General features: G+C 53.6%; 1 protein-coding gene across 8 annotated transcripts in view; it reads left to right on the top strand.

The window, feature by feature from the left end:
* CBFA2T2 (CBFA2/RUNX1 partner transcriptional co-repressor 2) overlaps window positions 1–12,855 on the top strand; it is a 50,391-nt gene extending 37,536 nt beyond the window's left edge. For 7 of the 8 annotated variants that reach the window (XM_031603105.2, XM_090152280.1, XM_031603106.2 and 4 more), the window contains exons 3-11: window positions 2,431–2,672; window positions 4,654–4,743; window positions 5,258–5,436; window positions 6,047–6,300; window positions 6,957–7,042; window positions 8,186–8,378; window positions 10,087–10,155; window positions 10,382–10,572; window positions 12,479–12,855. In XM_031603105.2, coding sequence (XP_031458965.1) covers window positions 2,431–2,672; window positions 4,654–4,743; window positions 5,258–5,436; window positions 6,047–6,300; window positions 6,957–7,042; window positions 8,186–8,378; window positions 10,087–10,155; window positions 10,382–10,572; window positions 12,479–12,757 — 1,583 coding nt within the window. In that variant the 3' untranslated portion in view covers window positions 12,758–12,855. The remainder of the gene's footprint in view (window positions 1–2,430; window positions 2,673–4,653; window positions 4,744–5,257; window positions 5,437–6,046; window positions 6,301–6,956; window positions 7,043–8,185; window positions 8,379–10,086; window positions 10,156–10,381; window positions 10,573–12,478) is intronic. The other variant, XM_090152279.1, reaches the window with a different exon arrangement.
* The last annotated feature ends 743 nt before the right edge of the window (window positions 12,856–13,598 follow it).

Raw genomic sequence — 13,598 nt, 5'->3', positions numbered from 1 at the left:
GCAGACAGCATTTCTGCAGCTGAGATTAGAAAGTTTTCCTCTTTTAATTTCACAGCCTCAGACATTTCTCACTGTCTGTCCAAGTTCTCTGTTCTCCATCTTTGCTCCATAACCTCTCCCATTAAGGGCGCTGCTCAGAGGCAGCTCACCAGGTGGGATGGGTGTTCAGCCCCACCTCACAGGAAGAACACAGGCTCATGCTTTTTCCTTTTAGGAAACATTTAAGCCATCATCTTAAAATCTCATCATCTAAAAGCATTATTCCAGAGCACAGCTGTTTTACTTCACACTCAAGCATGGAATTACCTTACCCCACTCATGGCATGCAGACATTTCATTCTCTCCTCACCTTTATTCCATACTGAGGTCCCCTGGCTGTGTTATTGCTCTGCTACCCACAGCAGTGTCTGGGGCATCTCCATTTCATCTTGGCAGGGGATTTCACAGCGCTACCATTCAGCCTCTTTCAGGACACCAGCTAATGCACTGAGAGATGCTGGCAGCAGTGCAAATCGCTGGGTTATCCCGCCAGACACGTTGTCCCTGGCTTTATACACGGAGGGTTTTTTAATGGCTCTCCTTTTGCTAAGGCAGAAAAAGACCATTAGCAAAGTGATAGAAATTAATTTTTCCAATAAGGCTGCTTGGCACACTGTTAAGGGCCAAGTCACCTGAATCTGCTGGGACCTGATGACTTCACTGCCTCTTTTCAGTAGAGTGAGCACGACGAGCTGTGATGAAGTTTACTCATGCTTTTCACTTCTTGGCTGTGCACATAGGCAGTGGTCAGAGCCACCCTTTGCACACCCTGCTCTGTGAAGGGATGTAAAGACAAGGAGAGATGGTTTTGGTACCTGTTGCAGAATTTAGTGGTGTAGCCCTCAAGGATGACTTTCATATTCCTGTACTCCCCTGCAGTCCCTGCTCCTTCCTGCCCACACGCAGCAACCTGCACTCTCCTCCTTCCCTTGCTAAGAGCAGGAGGAAAGAAACAGGGAATGGGGCAGAGCTCCTTGGCTGCAGCTCTGGAGAGCACAAGGCTGTGCACAAGGCTGTGCTCTGCTTGGAGTGGCTTTACCCACCTTTATTACACGTTTACTGCAGAAGCAATGCCTGTTGTGAGTACTTGCCATTGCCTTTCAAGTGAGCTCAGTATTTGCTGCTATGGCAGGTATTGCTGATCTCTGCAGGTCATCTCTGTTCCTTTCCTGGCCTGGGAAAGTGTGGCCATGAGTTTCTTTGGTTGCACTGACCCAGAACAGAAGGCACCAGCCCGTTTTGCCTTCACAGCTCTGTCTTCAGCCTTTACTTTCATTTCATCATCGCTCTCTGCACAAAGGAGTGTGTCTTTGTTATGCCCCAGAAAAGCCTTTTGCCCTGGTTGGTCTCTTTGCCCTTATCTTTCCTTTGGATCTCAACTGACTGTGTTTCCTCTTTCCGTGCTCACCCCACAGCTCCAGGTGTGTGGAGCCTTGCTGTGCCCCGGGGGTGGTTTAACTGCTCCAATGCCTCAGTACTTTTCTCTGAAAAACCCTCCCAGGTGTGATTCTTTGGAAGACCCAAGGAGCAATCCTGGGGAAGCTGCAGTGGGAATGCTGGCATCTTTGGCAGGCTGCGTTCCTTTGCGGCCAGCACATGCCTTCCCATGCCTGTAGCAGCTCTTTGGGAGCTTCTCCCCTCTCCCCCTCCCACTGTGGGCTGGCTGCCCTCAGCTTATGCTGCCCAGGGCCTGTCCATGGCCTCTGGCACCTGCAGGAATGGGCGCCCACAGCTCTGGGCAGCATTGCCAGCACCACACCCCTGTGGGTAACAAATTTTTTCCTAACATCTGACCTAAATCTCCCTGCTTTTAGTTTAAAGCCGTTCCCCCTTGTTCTGTCGCTATTTGCTTATGTAGAAAGTTGCTCCCTTCCTTTCTGTGAACTCCCTTCAGGTACAGGAAGGCTGCACTGAGGTCTCCCTGGGGCCATGTCTTTTCCAGGCCAGCAGCCCTGGCTCCCTCAGCCTGTCTCATTGGAGAGGTGCATCGTTCAGCTCTGGGCTTTTAAGGCCAACCCTGTGCATCAGCCACAGCTGTATTTACCGTGGTGTATTTTTCACCTCTAACATTCTGGGTTTATCTGAAGTTTGGGCCCCCCATGCACAGCTGCTTTCACCATTTCCCAGACACGACTTCAGATTGCACAACAGCACTGAGGGGATGTCAACAATTTATTCTAATCCCATGCGGACTTCCCGAGCTGCAGTCAGTTTCATCACGCTTTCTGCTTAAAGGAGACCCGGTCACAGATGGGACTGGTTTGGACAAACAGCCGTGTCTGCCAAACTCCCTTCAGCTCCATGGGGAGTACGGTCACGCGCTGCAGGCAGGACGCAGCCTTCAGGGCCAAGCCCATCTCATGCCATAACACTTTTGTCTCCATTCTGCAGTGCCCAATGGGATGAACCATTCCCCACCGACGCTCAATGGGGCACCATCCCCACCTCAGCGCTTTGGCAACGGCCCGGCCTCCTCCTCCTCTTCCTCACTGACCAACCAGCAGCTCCCGGCCACGTGCGGTGCACGGCAGCTCAGCAAGCTGAAACGTTTCCTCACCACCCTGCAGCAGTTTGGCAATGACATCTCTCCGGAGATCGGGGAGAAGGTGCGGACCCTGGTCCTGGCCCTGGTGGTAAGCAGCTCCCTGGGAAGCCCAGGGGACATTTCTTTTTGCAAAAGCGTTGTAGTGATGGGATCCCAGCAGCCAACACGTGCCCCCGTTGCACAATATCGTGGGCCTTTGCAAGCAGAGCTGTTGGCTGAGCACAGCTTGTATTGTTTGTGCTTTCTGGTAAACTCGCTGGCTTTTTATTTTTTATTTTTTTCTTCGGTGGATTTCAAAAGCAATCTGTTCCATTGCACTGACATGGGCCCAGGTGCAGCTGGGCTTATGGAAACCCAGAGGGCTTGGGACTACGCTTTGTTGTAGAAGCTGCATGCCTGGTGTTCTTTGCCTTCCTCACTAGGAGCCATGAGCAGTGCTGTGCTTCCTGTTCTGCTCCTGTAATGCAGCTCCCAGCAACTCCCAGGAGCCTGTGCTTTTCTGTCAGGGAAGTGTTCTCTTCTTTGCATCCCTAAGCCCAGAGCAGAAGGGATGTGTGATTTCTGGGGAGGTGATGGTGCTTCCATTTGCAAATACGGACCGGTGGCTTTGGGTGCTGTTTTGGAGAGAGCATCTTACAGGGAGCTGGTGGGCCTTGCATGCTGGGCCACCATCCTGTTTGCTGCAGGTGCTGCATGCACAACTTGCTGGGTGGAGAGGGGGTGATGCTGGACTGTGGGGGTGCTCTCTGTGCCTGCTGCTTTTTGAAAGAAATCAATTTCTAAGCCTTGAATAGGTAGAGGATGTCTCTGTACCTCATTTGTGATACGCAGTGCTGAGCACGGGGGGCATTTAGTGGGCTTTTTGCCTCCTGCAAAGTGCAGTGCAGCCCCACTAGCACTGCAGAGGCCTGGGGAACATTGAAAGCCTGGCACTGCAGCAGGAGGCCTCAGTGCTTTGCTTGCATCTACAAGAAGCGCATGGCTGGGCAAACTGTCACTAACTGAATTCATTTTTATGGCAGTCTGACAGTGCAGTAGCAGGAAGGGGATTGGTAAATGACACTTTTTACATCTTTTGTGCTTGGGCTTGCTGCTGCTGGTGCACACAGTGCACATACGACCTCCTCCCCCTCTGCATCTAAGGAGAGCTGAAAACATCCTTCAGTAAAGAAATGAGCAGGCCTTGCAGGACTGGATCCAGTACTTGCAGTGGTACAAGTTGACTGGTAGGAATGCTGCACAGCCCTGTGCACGCCCAGCCAAGGTCCTGGAGCACAGCCTTGTGCCACCTGCCCAGCTGCCACCTGCTGCATGGCCCAGCACAGCTCTGAGCTGATCTGTGCTTCTCAGCATCCTTGCTTAGAGGCTGAGCACGCAGCAAACGCAGCTGGACCACGGGAAGCCTGAAGTATTGCTGCTCCCCAGGTTGGCACGGGCAGAGCATACACAAGTCTGCAGCCTTGGGGTTCTTCACTGGACTTGAGCAGCGGGCACCAAGTGCTGCTGCTGAAGCAGGCGGGCACTTGTTTGTATTTCCATGGGTGTGAGGCAGCACATTAGTTTACCCACCAGCAAAGGAAATGACAAACTGTTCAAGTTCCTCTGCTCATCCCTCATGTCCCCCCGATGGCAATTATTGCTGCAGGGATGAACTTTGTGTGTGCAGCTTGTTCCAGGTAGCACCCAACCTGGGAACATCAGTGTAGGAGCAGCAGGCTGCTGGTGACCTTGTGGATGGCAGATAAGTTGGGTGAGCTGAGCTGGAAGGGAGGGAAGAAGCAACTGGAGCTGCTGCCCGTCCCCAGCCTGCCCTTGGCCACCTGGCTGGGCTGCAGGAGGTGCCCCCTGCTCTGGTTCTGGCAGTGCCCACAGCCCCCCATGCCCGTTGCAGTCGTTCTGCTCCGTTGGCCTGAGTCTGTTTGGCTGTGTGAGGCAGGATCTGATGTGAGCACTGTCAGTGCTGTTGTGGCAGATGCAGTCTCCTTACTAGTTCTGTTTGTTTTGAGCTGTTTTCCAAGCATCTAAAAGTAAGAACAAACGGTCATTTCATTTCTTAATTCTTTTCTCAGAACTCAACAGTGACGATTGAGGAATTTCACTGCAAGTTGCAAGAGGCGACCAACTTCCCCCTGCGGCCCTTTGTGATCCCCTTCCTGAAGGTAACAGGAGCTGGTGGGGCTGGCTGACAGTGCTGTTCAGGGCTGTGCTGCTTGGCAGCGTGTCCCTGCTGGGGAAGCTCTCATAACAAGCACCAGAACTATTCTATCCAAGACAGACTGCACAGACCGTGGCCATTGCCACGTGCTGCTGTCAGAAAGCTGACTTTGTAATGAGAGCCACGTATATCTGCTTGTGTGTTAGGGGTAAATGAGACAAACCAATCTCCATTCTGCAGTTTGAAAATGTTGGGATCTAGAGTGTTTGAAGTGTTGGCTTATTCTGTCTGGGGCAGCGAGATGCTGGAAGCACAGAGTGCTTCCCACAGTGCTTTTGTGTGTACCAGCCCCAGGCCATCCCCAGCCCCTGAGAAAACACAGGTAGGTCTGCCCAGTGCAGACATGACAAGCTGGGAAATGCTGAGCGGGACCCCAGGCTTGAGCTGTTCATGCTCTCTGAGCAAACCTGCTCGTGTCCATGCAGGCTGCGTGAAGCAGAGCCGTGCATGTTTTCCAGGCCAACCTCCCTCTGCTCCAGAGAGAGCTGCTGCACTGCGCCCGGGCTGCCAAGCAGACACCATCCCAGTACCTGGCGCAGCATGAGCACATCCTTCTCAACACCACCTCCTCCCCAGCCGACTCTTCAGAGCTGCTCATCGAGGTCAATGGGAACAGCAAGAGGCACAGCCCTGACAGGTAAAGGAGCCGTTGCCATTCTGTTCCCAAAGTCATGTTTTTGGACAGCAGTGAAGATGAATTAAAACTTTAAACTGTGTTCTGGGCCACTCCTTACAGCTGTTGGTGAGATGCTGCTGTCTATGGCTGTAGCTCCTGCTTATAGCACTGATAATTTGGCTGCAGATCCTCTCCAAGGGCTCTCGGGCAGATCCTGCCCATGGGGATTTTTTTGGGAGCAGGTCACCCAAGTGCCTGAGCCAGGAAGGCAGCAGGTTGGAGGCACTTTCAGCACAGGAAAGGACATGGTTTTGTTTTTGCTGCCTTTATTCCAAGGAAAAGTCGTTATGTAATTATGTGGAGCACACTTCAAATTTATAGAAACTGTGAAATCTTAATTTGGTTGTGCTCAGAAAGATGAATCACAACACTTGGGCATTTTGAACTCCTTTTAGCAAGGTCATTCCGTGGATTTGTTCACAAGTCGGTCATGTTTGTTTCAGCTCCCTCCTTCTACCCCTCTGGTAAATCAGCACTGCCCAAATTCTGCTGTTTCAATTTCTTCATCTTTCCCTTCCCGTGCCTGTTTATGCAGCACTAACAAATCCCTGTGTCTCTTGGTTGGTTACAGAAGGGATGACAACAGCTTTGAGAGAGAGCCGCTGCCGACGGAGCCGCCTGCCAAGCGTGTGTGCACCATCAGCCCCGCGCCCCGGCACAGCCCAGCACTCAGCATCCCAATGCTGAACCCTGGTGGGCAGTTCCACCCCACCCCACCACCCCTCCAGCACTACACCTTGGAAGACATCGCCACCTCCCATCTGTACAGAGACCCTGGCAAGATGCTGGAGCACAGGGAGATCCGGGACAGGCACGGCGGGCTCGGTGAGCAGCTCTGCGGGGCTTTGGGTTGTAATTCTAGGTGTGTCCCATAAGAAAGTTGAGGGGTTTTGCAGAGAAGTCAGAACGTCAAATAGTGAAAAGTTAAAAGCAGGAAGACAGAGGGAGAGGCAGAGCTGCAGTTTCCCTCTGTGTGTATAAGACTGCAGCCACCAGGGGTGAGGAGCGAGCAGGACCTGGTGTTGGTGCTGACTGTGGATGCAGAGATGAAGGCTGTGGAAATAAATAGAAATTAGCCTTTCAGAGATGACTGATGTAGGACATCTGTGGTGTGTGAGGAAAGCAGTGTGTGACCTCTCCTCTCTCCTGGTGCTGGTAGTGGTGTGTGGAAGCAATTGCCCTGTTTCCAGCAGGGCAACCTGAGTCACAGCTCAGAGCCCTTTGGCTTTACAAATAGGGAGCTGCCTGTAGAGCAAGCCAGGTCCAGGCCTGTGAGGGGATCATAGCACTTCTGAGGCAATGACACAAGCAAGGATCAGAGCAGCCGTATGCAATTAGCCCCATAAGCCATGTCTTGGAGATGTGTTTTAAAACTACAGCTCTACCTGGTTAGAAATCCTGCTCTGTTGTGGCTTTGGGGCTGAGTTCCCTCTGCAGCACTGAAAGCATTTGCTCCATCTGATCACTGTGGTTTGTTGCAGGTTTGAATGGAGGTTACCAGGACGAGTTGGTGGACCACCGCCTGACTGAGAGGGAGTGGGCTGACGAGTGGAAGCACCTCGATCATGTAAGGAGGTGGGAGGTGTGGGGAGCTCTGTGGGACACAGCGACCCACTGCTCACCTGCTCCAATTAGTGATTTCCTTCTTGTTGATATGATACCTTATCCAGGCTTTAAAAGCAGTTGGACAGGCTGCCACAAGTAGGTCAACAGGGGCAGATAGGAGCAGGAGCAGTTTCCTGGTATTTTTCCTCTGCCTGTGCGCAGTGGAAGCCAAAAGCAGTTTGGACCAAGTGTTTGGTGCTGGAGAGCTGCTCCTGCTGGCTGTCAGAACATCCTGCACAGGTCAGAGTAACCTGCACAGGTCTTCCAGCAGCTGCCCAGGCCAGCACTGTGCCAACAAGCATGCAGATGTGTTGTGTGCAGCACATGTATGGAGCTTACAGATTAAAAAAAAACCAAAACAATACTGGGGTTGGTTGAAGGCTTTTTCTCCTGGATTGCCAGCCCGTATGGTTACCCATACCCATGGTTGGGTATGGGCAGACTTGGTACTTCTGGCAGACTTTCTGCAGAGCCTGTTTTTCTGTGCTGAACAAGGCTGCTGACCCAAGCACTTCTCTGGAATGCTTCCCCTGGAGAGATGGAATTGAAATTCAGCTTTGATCAGAAATGTAGAGGGGCTCTTATGCTTACTTAAGCCCTAAAGCTGATGCTTCATGTGGTTGGATATGGAGCAGAAGGCCCCATAGGTGAATATTTTAAGTTGGGATGTACCTATGGAGTGCTGGTACCAAGACAAATTTCTCTAGGTTGGAGAGAGAGATGTCATAAATCATAAAGACACATCCCCACTGCTGTGGGGGCACAGCCAACAGCATGGGCACTGTGCTCCCATGGGAGAGCAGTTTATTCTCGCTCCACCTTTAGCAGCATGGCCACATCTGCTGGTGACCAAACCAGATGCTGAGCTCAGACACAGCCTGAGCTCCCGGGAGGTGCTAACATCCACAGCATCACTGCACGGATGGCCACGAGACCCAGTGGTATCTGTTTGAATACTGTTGAGATACCATGCTCACATCTTTTTGCTTTGAAATAACTTTGGGTTTCCCTTACTGGGAAAGTCCCTGGGGCACCTCCAGTGGGAAACTCAAGAGCCAGCTTGGTTGAGCAGTGGCAGAAGAACTGACAGCCTCCCTCCCTCCAGGCGCTGAACTGCATCATGGAGATGGTGGAGAAGACCCGGCGCTCCATGGCTGTGCTGCGGCGCTGCCAGGAGGCTGACCGTGAGGAGCTCAACTACTGGAAGAGGCGGTGCAGTGAGGCTGAGCCACGCAAGGCTGGGGGAGAGCTGGGCACAGCCAGGCACAGCCCTGGCAGCTCCGATTCCATCGGCAGCGGTGAGCGGTGCTGGGTTGGAGGCTGCACGAGAAAAAGGGTTTTTTATCTGAAAATGGGTCTTTAAATAGTAGGTTTATAGCAAAGCATAAGGGGTACAACTGAAGTGGATCACAGTGTGGTTTGGGTTGGAAGGGACCTTAAAGGACATTTACGTAGTTCTCTGCCATGGGCTGGATTGCCCCCCAGATCAGGCTGCCCAGAGTCCCCTCCATCCCAGCACTGAGCACCTCCAGGGATGGGGCACCCACAGCTCTCCAGGCAGCAGTGCCAGTGCCTCACCGTCCTCACTGTCATCAGTGTCTTCCTTTTGTCCAATTTAAATCTGCTCTTGTTTGGTTTCAAACCATTGCCCCTTAGTCTTGATATCCCAGGCCCTGATTTAGAGTCTTTCTCCATCTCTTTTCTAAGCCCCTTTATATGAGGAAAGTTAAGCTTCCTTGGTTCTAGATGAGCTCCACCTCTGTGCCCTGTTCTGGCGTTTCTTTCATACCTGTGGTGGGCAATGATTTCTTCTTCCAGCACAGTGGCTGACTGCTGGCTCTGAAACTCTTCAGACTGATAATGAGTCATTAAATAGAACATACTGGAAAGATGAGCTTGACTTCACTTAATGAAATCATGGGGAGAAAGCTGTTAGTTGCTTTGGATGACAATTCATCTGTCATTGTGGCAGTTCTAAGCATTAACTTACAGGTGGAAAGCTGTCTTCACCCCCCCAGTTTGAGAGCACGTAGTTCTCACTGAAACCCAAATCATTTCTGACCTTGAGGACTTCAATGCATGCAATTCTTAAAGCTCAGAATCCCAGTTTGACCAACCTGATGTCCGCATCCCTGCTCACTGCAGGGGGTGGACCAGATGGCCTTTAAAAGTCCCCCCCCAACTCTTACAATTCAATGATAAATATTCAACTTGTTTGGATTAATACATAAAGTGAATCCTCCTGGATGTCAGAAAGGTACCCAAATTAGGGTCTGGGTCAGGTTTAGCTGTGTTTGGATGAGTTTTGGGAGTTCTCAGACAGCAAAAATGAGCATTTCTTGTGAAACAACAGCATGTACCCATGCAACAGGAACTAAAGTAGAATTTGTTATTGAGCATTTGCAGTTTGCAGCCTTAAAACCTAATTTATCCTGAGGGCTTTACCTCAGTTTGATTTCTGCACAGAAGCAATAGTTGGGGTGGTGTGTGTTGAACCCAGGGTGGGAGAGAGTGTGGAAGTGGAAGGGAGAACAGATTGAAGTCAGAGGTCCTTGTGCTGTAGCTCAGCCCTTGCCCTGCGGTGGGAACCCCATGCAGATCTGAATTGCAAAGCTGAAGGGATCAGTGGCTTTTAAAGTTTCACTGAAGGGAGATAGATGAGATTTCAAAGCACTAAAAAAGGGCAGGGATGGAAGACAGCACGAGGGTTGTGTGGCGTGGGCATGGATCCCCATGTGGGTGTCCCCATGGATGCTGTGCTGGCTGTGAGCTGCTGAGGGTTGGTGTTGGGGTCAGCACACAGCGTTTGGTGACGTGCCTGTATCTCCAGTTGTTGCAGAGTGCTGGGAGATGGGGATGGGTTATACTGCATCACAAATTATGCAGGGCACTAATTAAGGGCTGTGATTTATCATCCAAGTGTCTGATGAACGGCCCCAACTGGAGGAACCCTCTGCTGTGAGTTGTGCCCTGTTAACCCTCCCTGCCTCGCTCTTCTTCCAACAGATTCACTGCGGGAGTTCAGCAGCAGGTCGGGGCCGGGCTACGTCACCGAGGAGATATGGAAGAAAGCAGGTGAGCACCGGTTGTGGGGCTGCCCAGGGTGAGCTCTGGTGCTGCAGTGCACTGACTGGAGCAGCCTTCCTGCAGCACAGCCCAGGCTGCACGCTGCTGTCTGTGCCCCACATGGCCTTGGCACAGGCTCTGCCGGCGGTGCGCCCAGGGCAGCCCTCCCTGTGTTGAGTGGGGACACGCGGCCGCAGAGTCTGGGCAGGCTGGTGAGGCTGAGCTTCCCTTCCAGAAGAAGCCGTGAACGAGGTGAAGCGCCAGGCCATGTCGGAGGTGCAGAAGGCTGTGGCAGAGGCAGAGCAGAAGGCGTTTGAGATGATCGCCTCCGAGAGGGCGCGCATGGAGCAAACCATCGCCGATGCCAAGCGCCAGGCCACCGAGGATGCTTTCCTGGTGATCAATGAGCAGGAGGAGTCCACAGAGGTATGGAGCTGGGCAGGCCCACGAGTCCCAAGCCCTGGGTCCTGCCCTGCAGTGCCTGGGTGTCCCCTGCCTTGCTTTCATCCCTTTTAAAAGCCCTGGGAGCACAGCAGTGGTGTGAGGGCACCGTCAGCGGAGTGTGGGGCGGCTGCAGGGGTTTCTGCAGAGAGAAAAGAGTGTTGGTGGGACAGCTTTACATCCTGCTCAGAATTGCCACTGTTTGGTGGCTGCAATGTGCCTGTGGTGCTGCTGAGCAGCACCGGGTGTGTGTTGTCTGGGACTTTGCTCTGCAGGCTCATGCTGCACAGGTGTGTGCCTGGCTGCCCTCTGGGATCTGGCTCTGCACAGCTCTTGCTCCTCTGACCCCATAGGCTTCAGGGGAAGTGTGCATAGGATGGCTGTCCCCATACTGCAGAGTCTGAGGACACCCAGTGGGGTTATGGCAGCTCAGAAAAGAGTGGGTGCCTCCAGGTTTGTCACAGCAGAATGCAGGGAGTGAGTGTCAGAGCTATTCTGATTCCTCAGCCATTAGATACCCTCACTGCTCTTTGGCTGGGAATGCATTCCATTTGGTTTGGAGGTCTCAGAGGGGCTGAGCAGGAGCTGCTTGGGTAATTCCTGCTCTGCGACGTCACAGCCACTTGTGGCTGGCTCAGTGTTGTCGCTTCTCTGCTCAAATGCTTCAGGCTTTGCCTGATTCAGCTCAGCAGAACTGAGAAGTGAGTGAGGAATTGTGTCACCCCAGGCCGTGTGGGCAGCCAGTATAGTTCTGTCCTCCCTTGGGATGCTCTGGAAAGCTCTGATCCCCGCACACGGCAGCAGCTGTGTGGACATGGGGTGTTGCTATAGATGTGTGTGTGCTCTGGTGCTTTCCCATGAAATCATTGAAGGATGAACCAATGCAGCAACCAGTAAACAGACAATGGGAGCGGGTGGAATTGCTTGAGGAGGAATGAGGTGAGCAGTCGTTCTCTGTAGGGGAATTTTTGGGGTGTATCCCCTCCTCTGCCTCCATCCTTTGCCCCACACTGCTGCACAGAGCAGTGGGAGCAGAGCAGGGCCTTGGGAGCTGATAGCATCCCTGATTGATCCTCCAGCACCAGGGACTTCTTCTCTGGGGGCTTTACAAGCTGGCGTGCATCCTGGCGCACAGTGTGACCTCGGGAGCATGATTTAACAGCAGTGGTTGAAATGTAAGCAGCTTAAAGCAGTGACACAGCTTTCCTAGAGCTGCTGTGGGCTGCTAGCAGCCTGCAGGTTGTCCCAGTGCAGCCCCATGTGCTGCCTGCCCACCCTGCAGCCTCCTACTCCTGCCCACAGCACTGAGTGTTGGTGGCAGCTGCACTCACCCTCTGGGTGGGTGTTCACCATCACACGAGCCCAGCTGCAGCTCAGCTGTTCCCCCACTCCCTTGAAGCAGCTGTGGCTGCAGCTCCAGCATTGGCCCCGTGCTCTCACTGAGCTGGCTGTGGGCTGCAGGCCAGGGGCTTTGCTGTGCTCCTTGTCCCACTCACAACTGTGCTTCCACCCAGGGGCAGAGCAGTTGGTAGCGGTGCAGCACGCTGGGATCCCCGCGGTGAGCACTGGGCTGGGATTGAGACCAGAACAGAGCTGCTTACAGCAGGAAATAGAAAAACCAGACAGCAGTGTGTGTGTGTCAGTCCTCCAGTCCTGCCTGCTGCTTGCTGCATGCGTTTGGGTGGATCTGGGCAGAGTGGGAGTGGGGCAGTCCGGCTGCTCTGGGCTTGGCAGAGGTCTGTGCGAGGGCAGGACCCATTTCAGTGTGAACAGATGGGGGCCGGCGGGGGTGAGCAGCTCCCTCCAGCGCTGTTGGGGCAGCAGCTCTGTTACATTCCTACAGCTTTGTTTGCGAGACCCGTTTCAAAGCACAATGTCTGTTTCCTTCCAGAGCTGCTGGAACTGCGGCCGCAAGGCCAGCGAGACGTGCAGCGGCTGCAACATCGCGCGCTACTGCGGCTCCTTCTGCCAGCACAAGGACTGGGAGCGGCACCACCGCATCTGCGGGCAGAGCCTGCATGGCCACAGCAAGGGGCTGGCACTGCCTGCAGGGCGCTCGGCCAAGGGCATGGACGGCGTGCCCAGCCCCAGCATGGAGAAGAGCTCGGCAGCCACCTCCCGCTCCTCCACGCCCGCGTCTGTGACAGCGATAGACACGAACGGACTCTAAAGGGGAAGTTTGGGTTCAGCCCGTTTCATTCATTGTCCTGGTGGTGTTTTGGTTTTTGAAGTTGGAAAATAAAACCCACAGGAACTCGGATCAGTTGACACGTTGGACAAATCCAGGCCACCTCTGTTGGAAGCTTTGCCGCCCCTCCTGCCTCGCTCAGTGCACACAGAGCTGCAGCCCAAGCACCCCCAGCATCTCCTCACCATCTCTGTGAAGGAGTGGGGGCTGCAGGCAGGAGTGCTGAGCACGCAGAGCCCTGTTCATTAGCTCAGACACGTGAGCTCCTTCCTTGGGCTGTCCAAAGCCCTCTGTATTCGGCCCCAGGTGCATCTGTCTGTTGTTACCCTGCTCCCAGTGTGTGCTGCTGGCTGCGTGATGCTCTGCCTCACCGGAGCATCTGTCCCAGCAGGAGCATCCCATCCTGCTCTGCAGTGATAAGGACAGATCACCCTGGTGGTGGAGGCAGCAATGGGGACACAGCTCCGCTCCAGGGGCTGCACTGAGTCCCTCTGTGCCATGCCAGGCAGCTTTGAATGCCTGCAGACCAAATCTGAATCCCTCACAGGTGATTATTGCCCTTTCCATCTGGGTGCAGATATTTGCTATGCAGGAAGTGGTTTTTTTTTGCTGCGTGGAAGTTGTTGGTTTGGGAGTTACTACTGCTTTCAACCACAGAGGTTGCAGGGTGGGTGCTGGGTGGTGTCACAGCCTGCTCTTCCCACACAACTCCTGCCCCAGAGCCCTACCTGAAGCTGTGGGGCCCAGCACCCCCACGCTGCCCTTCTCAGCTCCCAGCAGCCAGCACTGCCTGGGGAGAGGCTGCTCAGGGCTGGGGGGATGC

This window comes from Phasianus colchicus, chromosome 17, assembly GCF_987193195.1.
Source record: "Phasianus colchicus chromosome 17, bPhaCol1.hap1.1, whole genome shotgun sequence".
Taxonomy (NCBI): Eukaryota; Metazoa; Chordata; class Aves; order Galliformes; family Phasianidae; genus Phasianus; species Phasianus colchicus.
The sequence above is the reverse complement of the archived record's forward strand: the minus strand, read 5'-3'. Positions and strand labels throughout refer to the sequence as shown.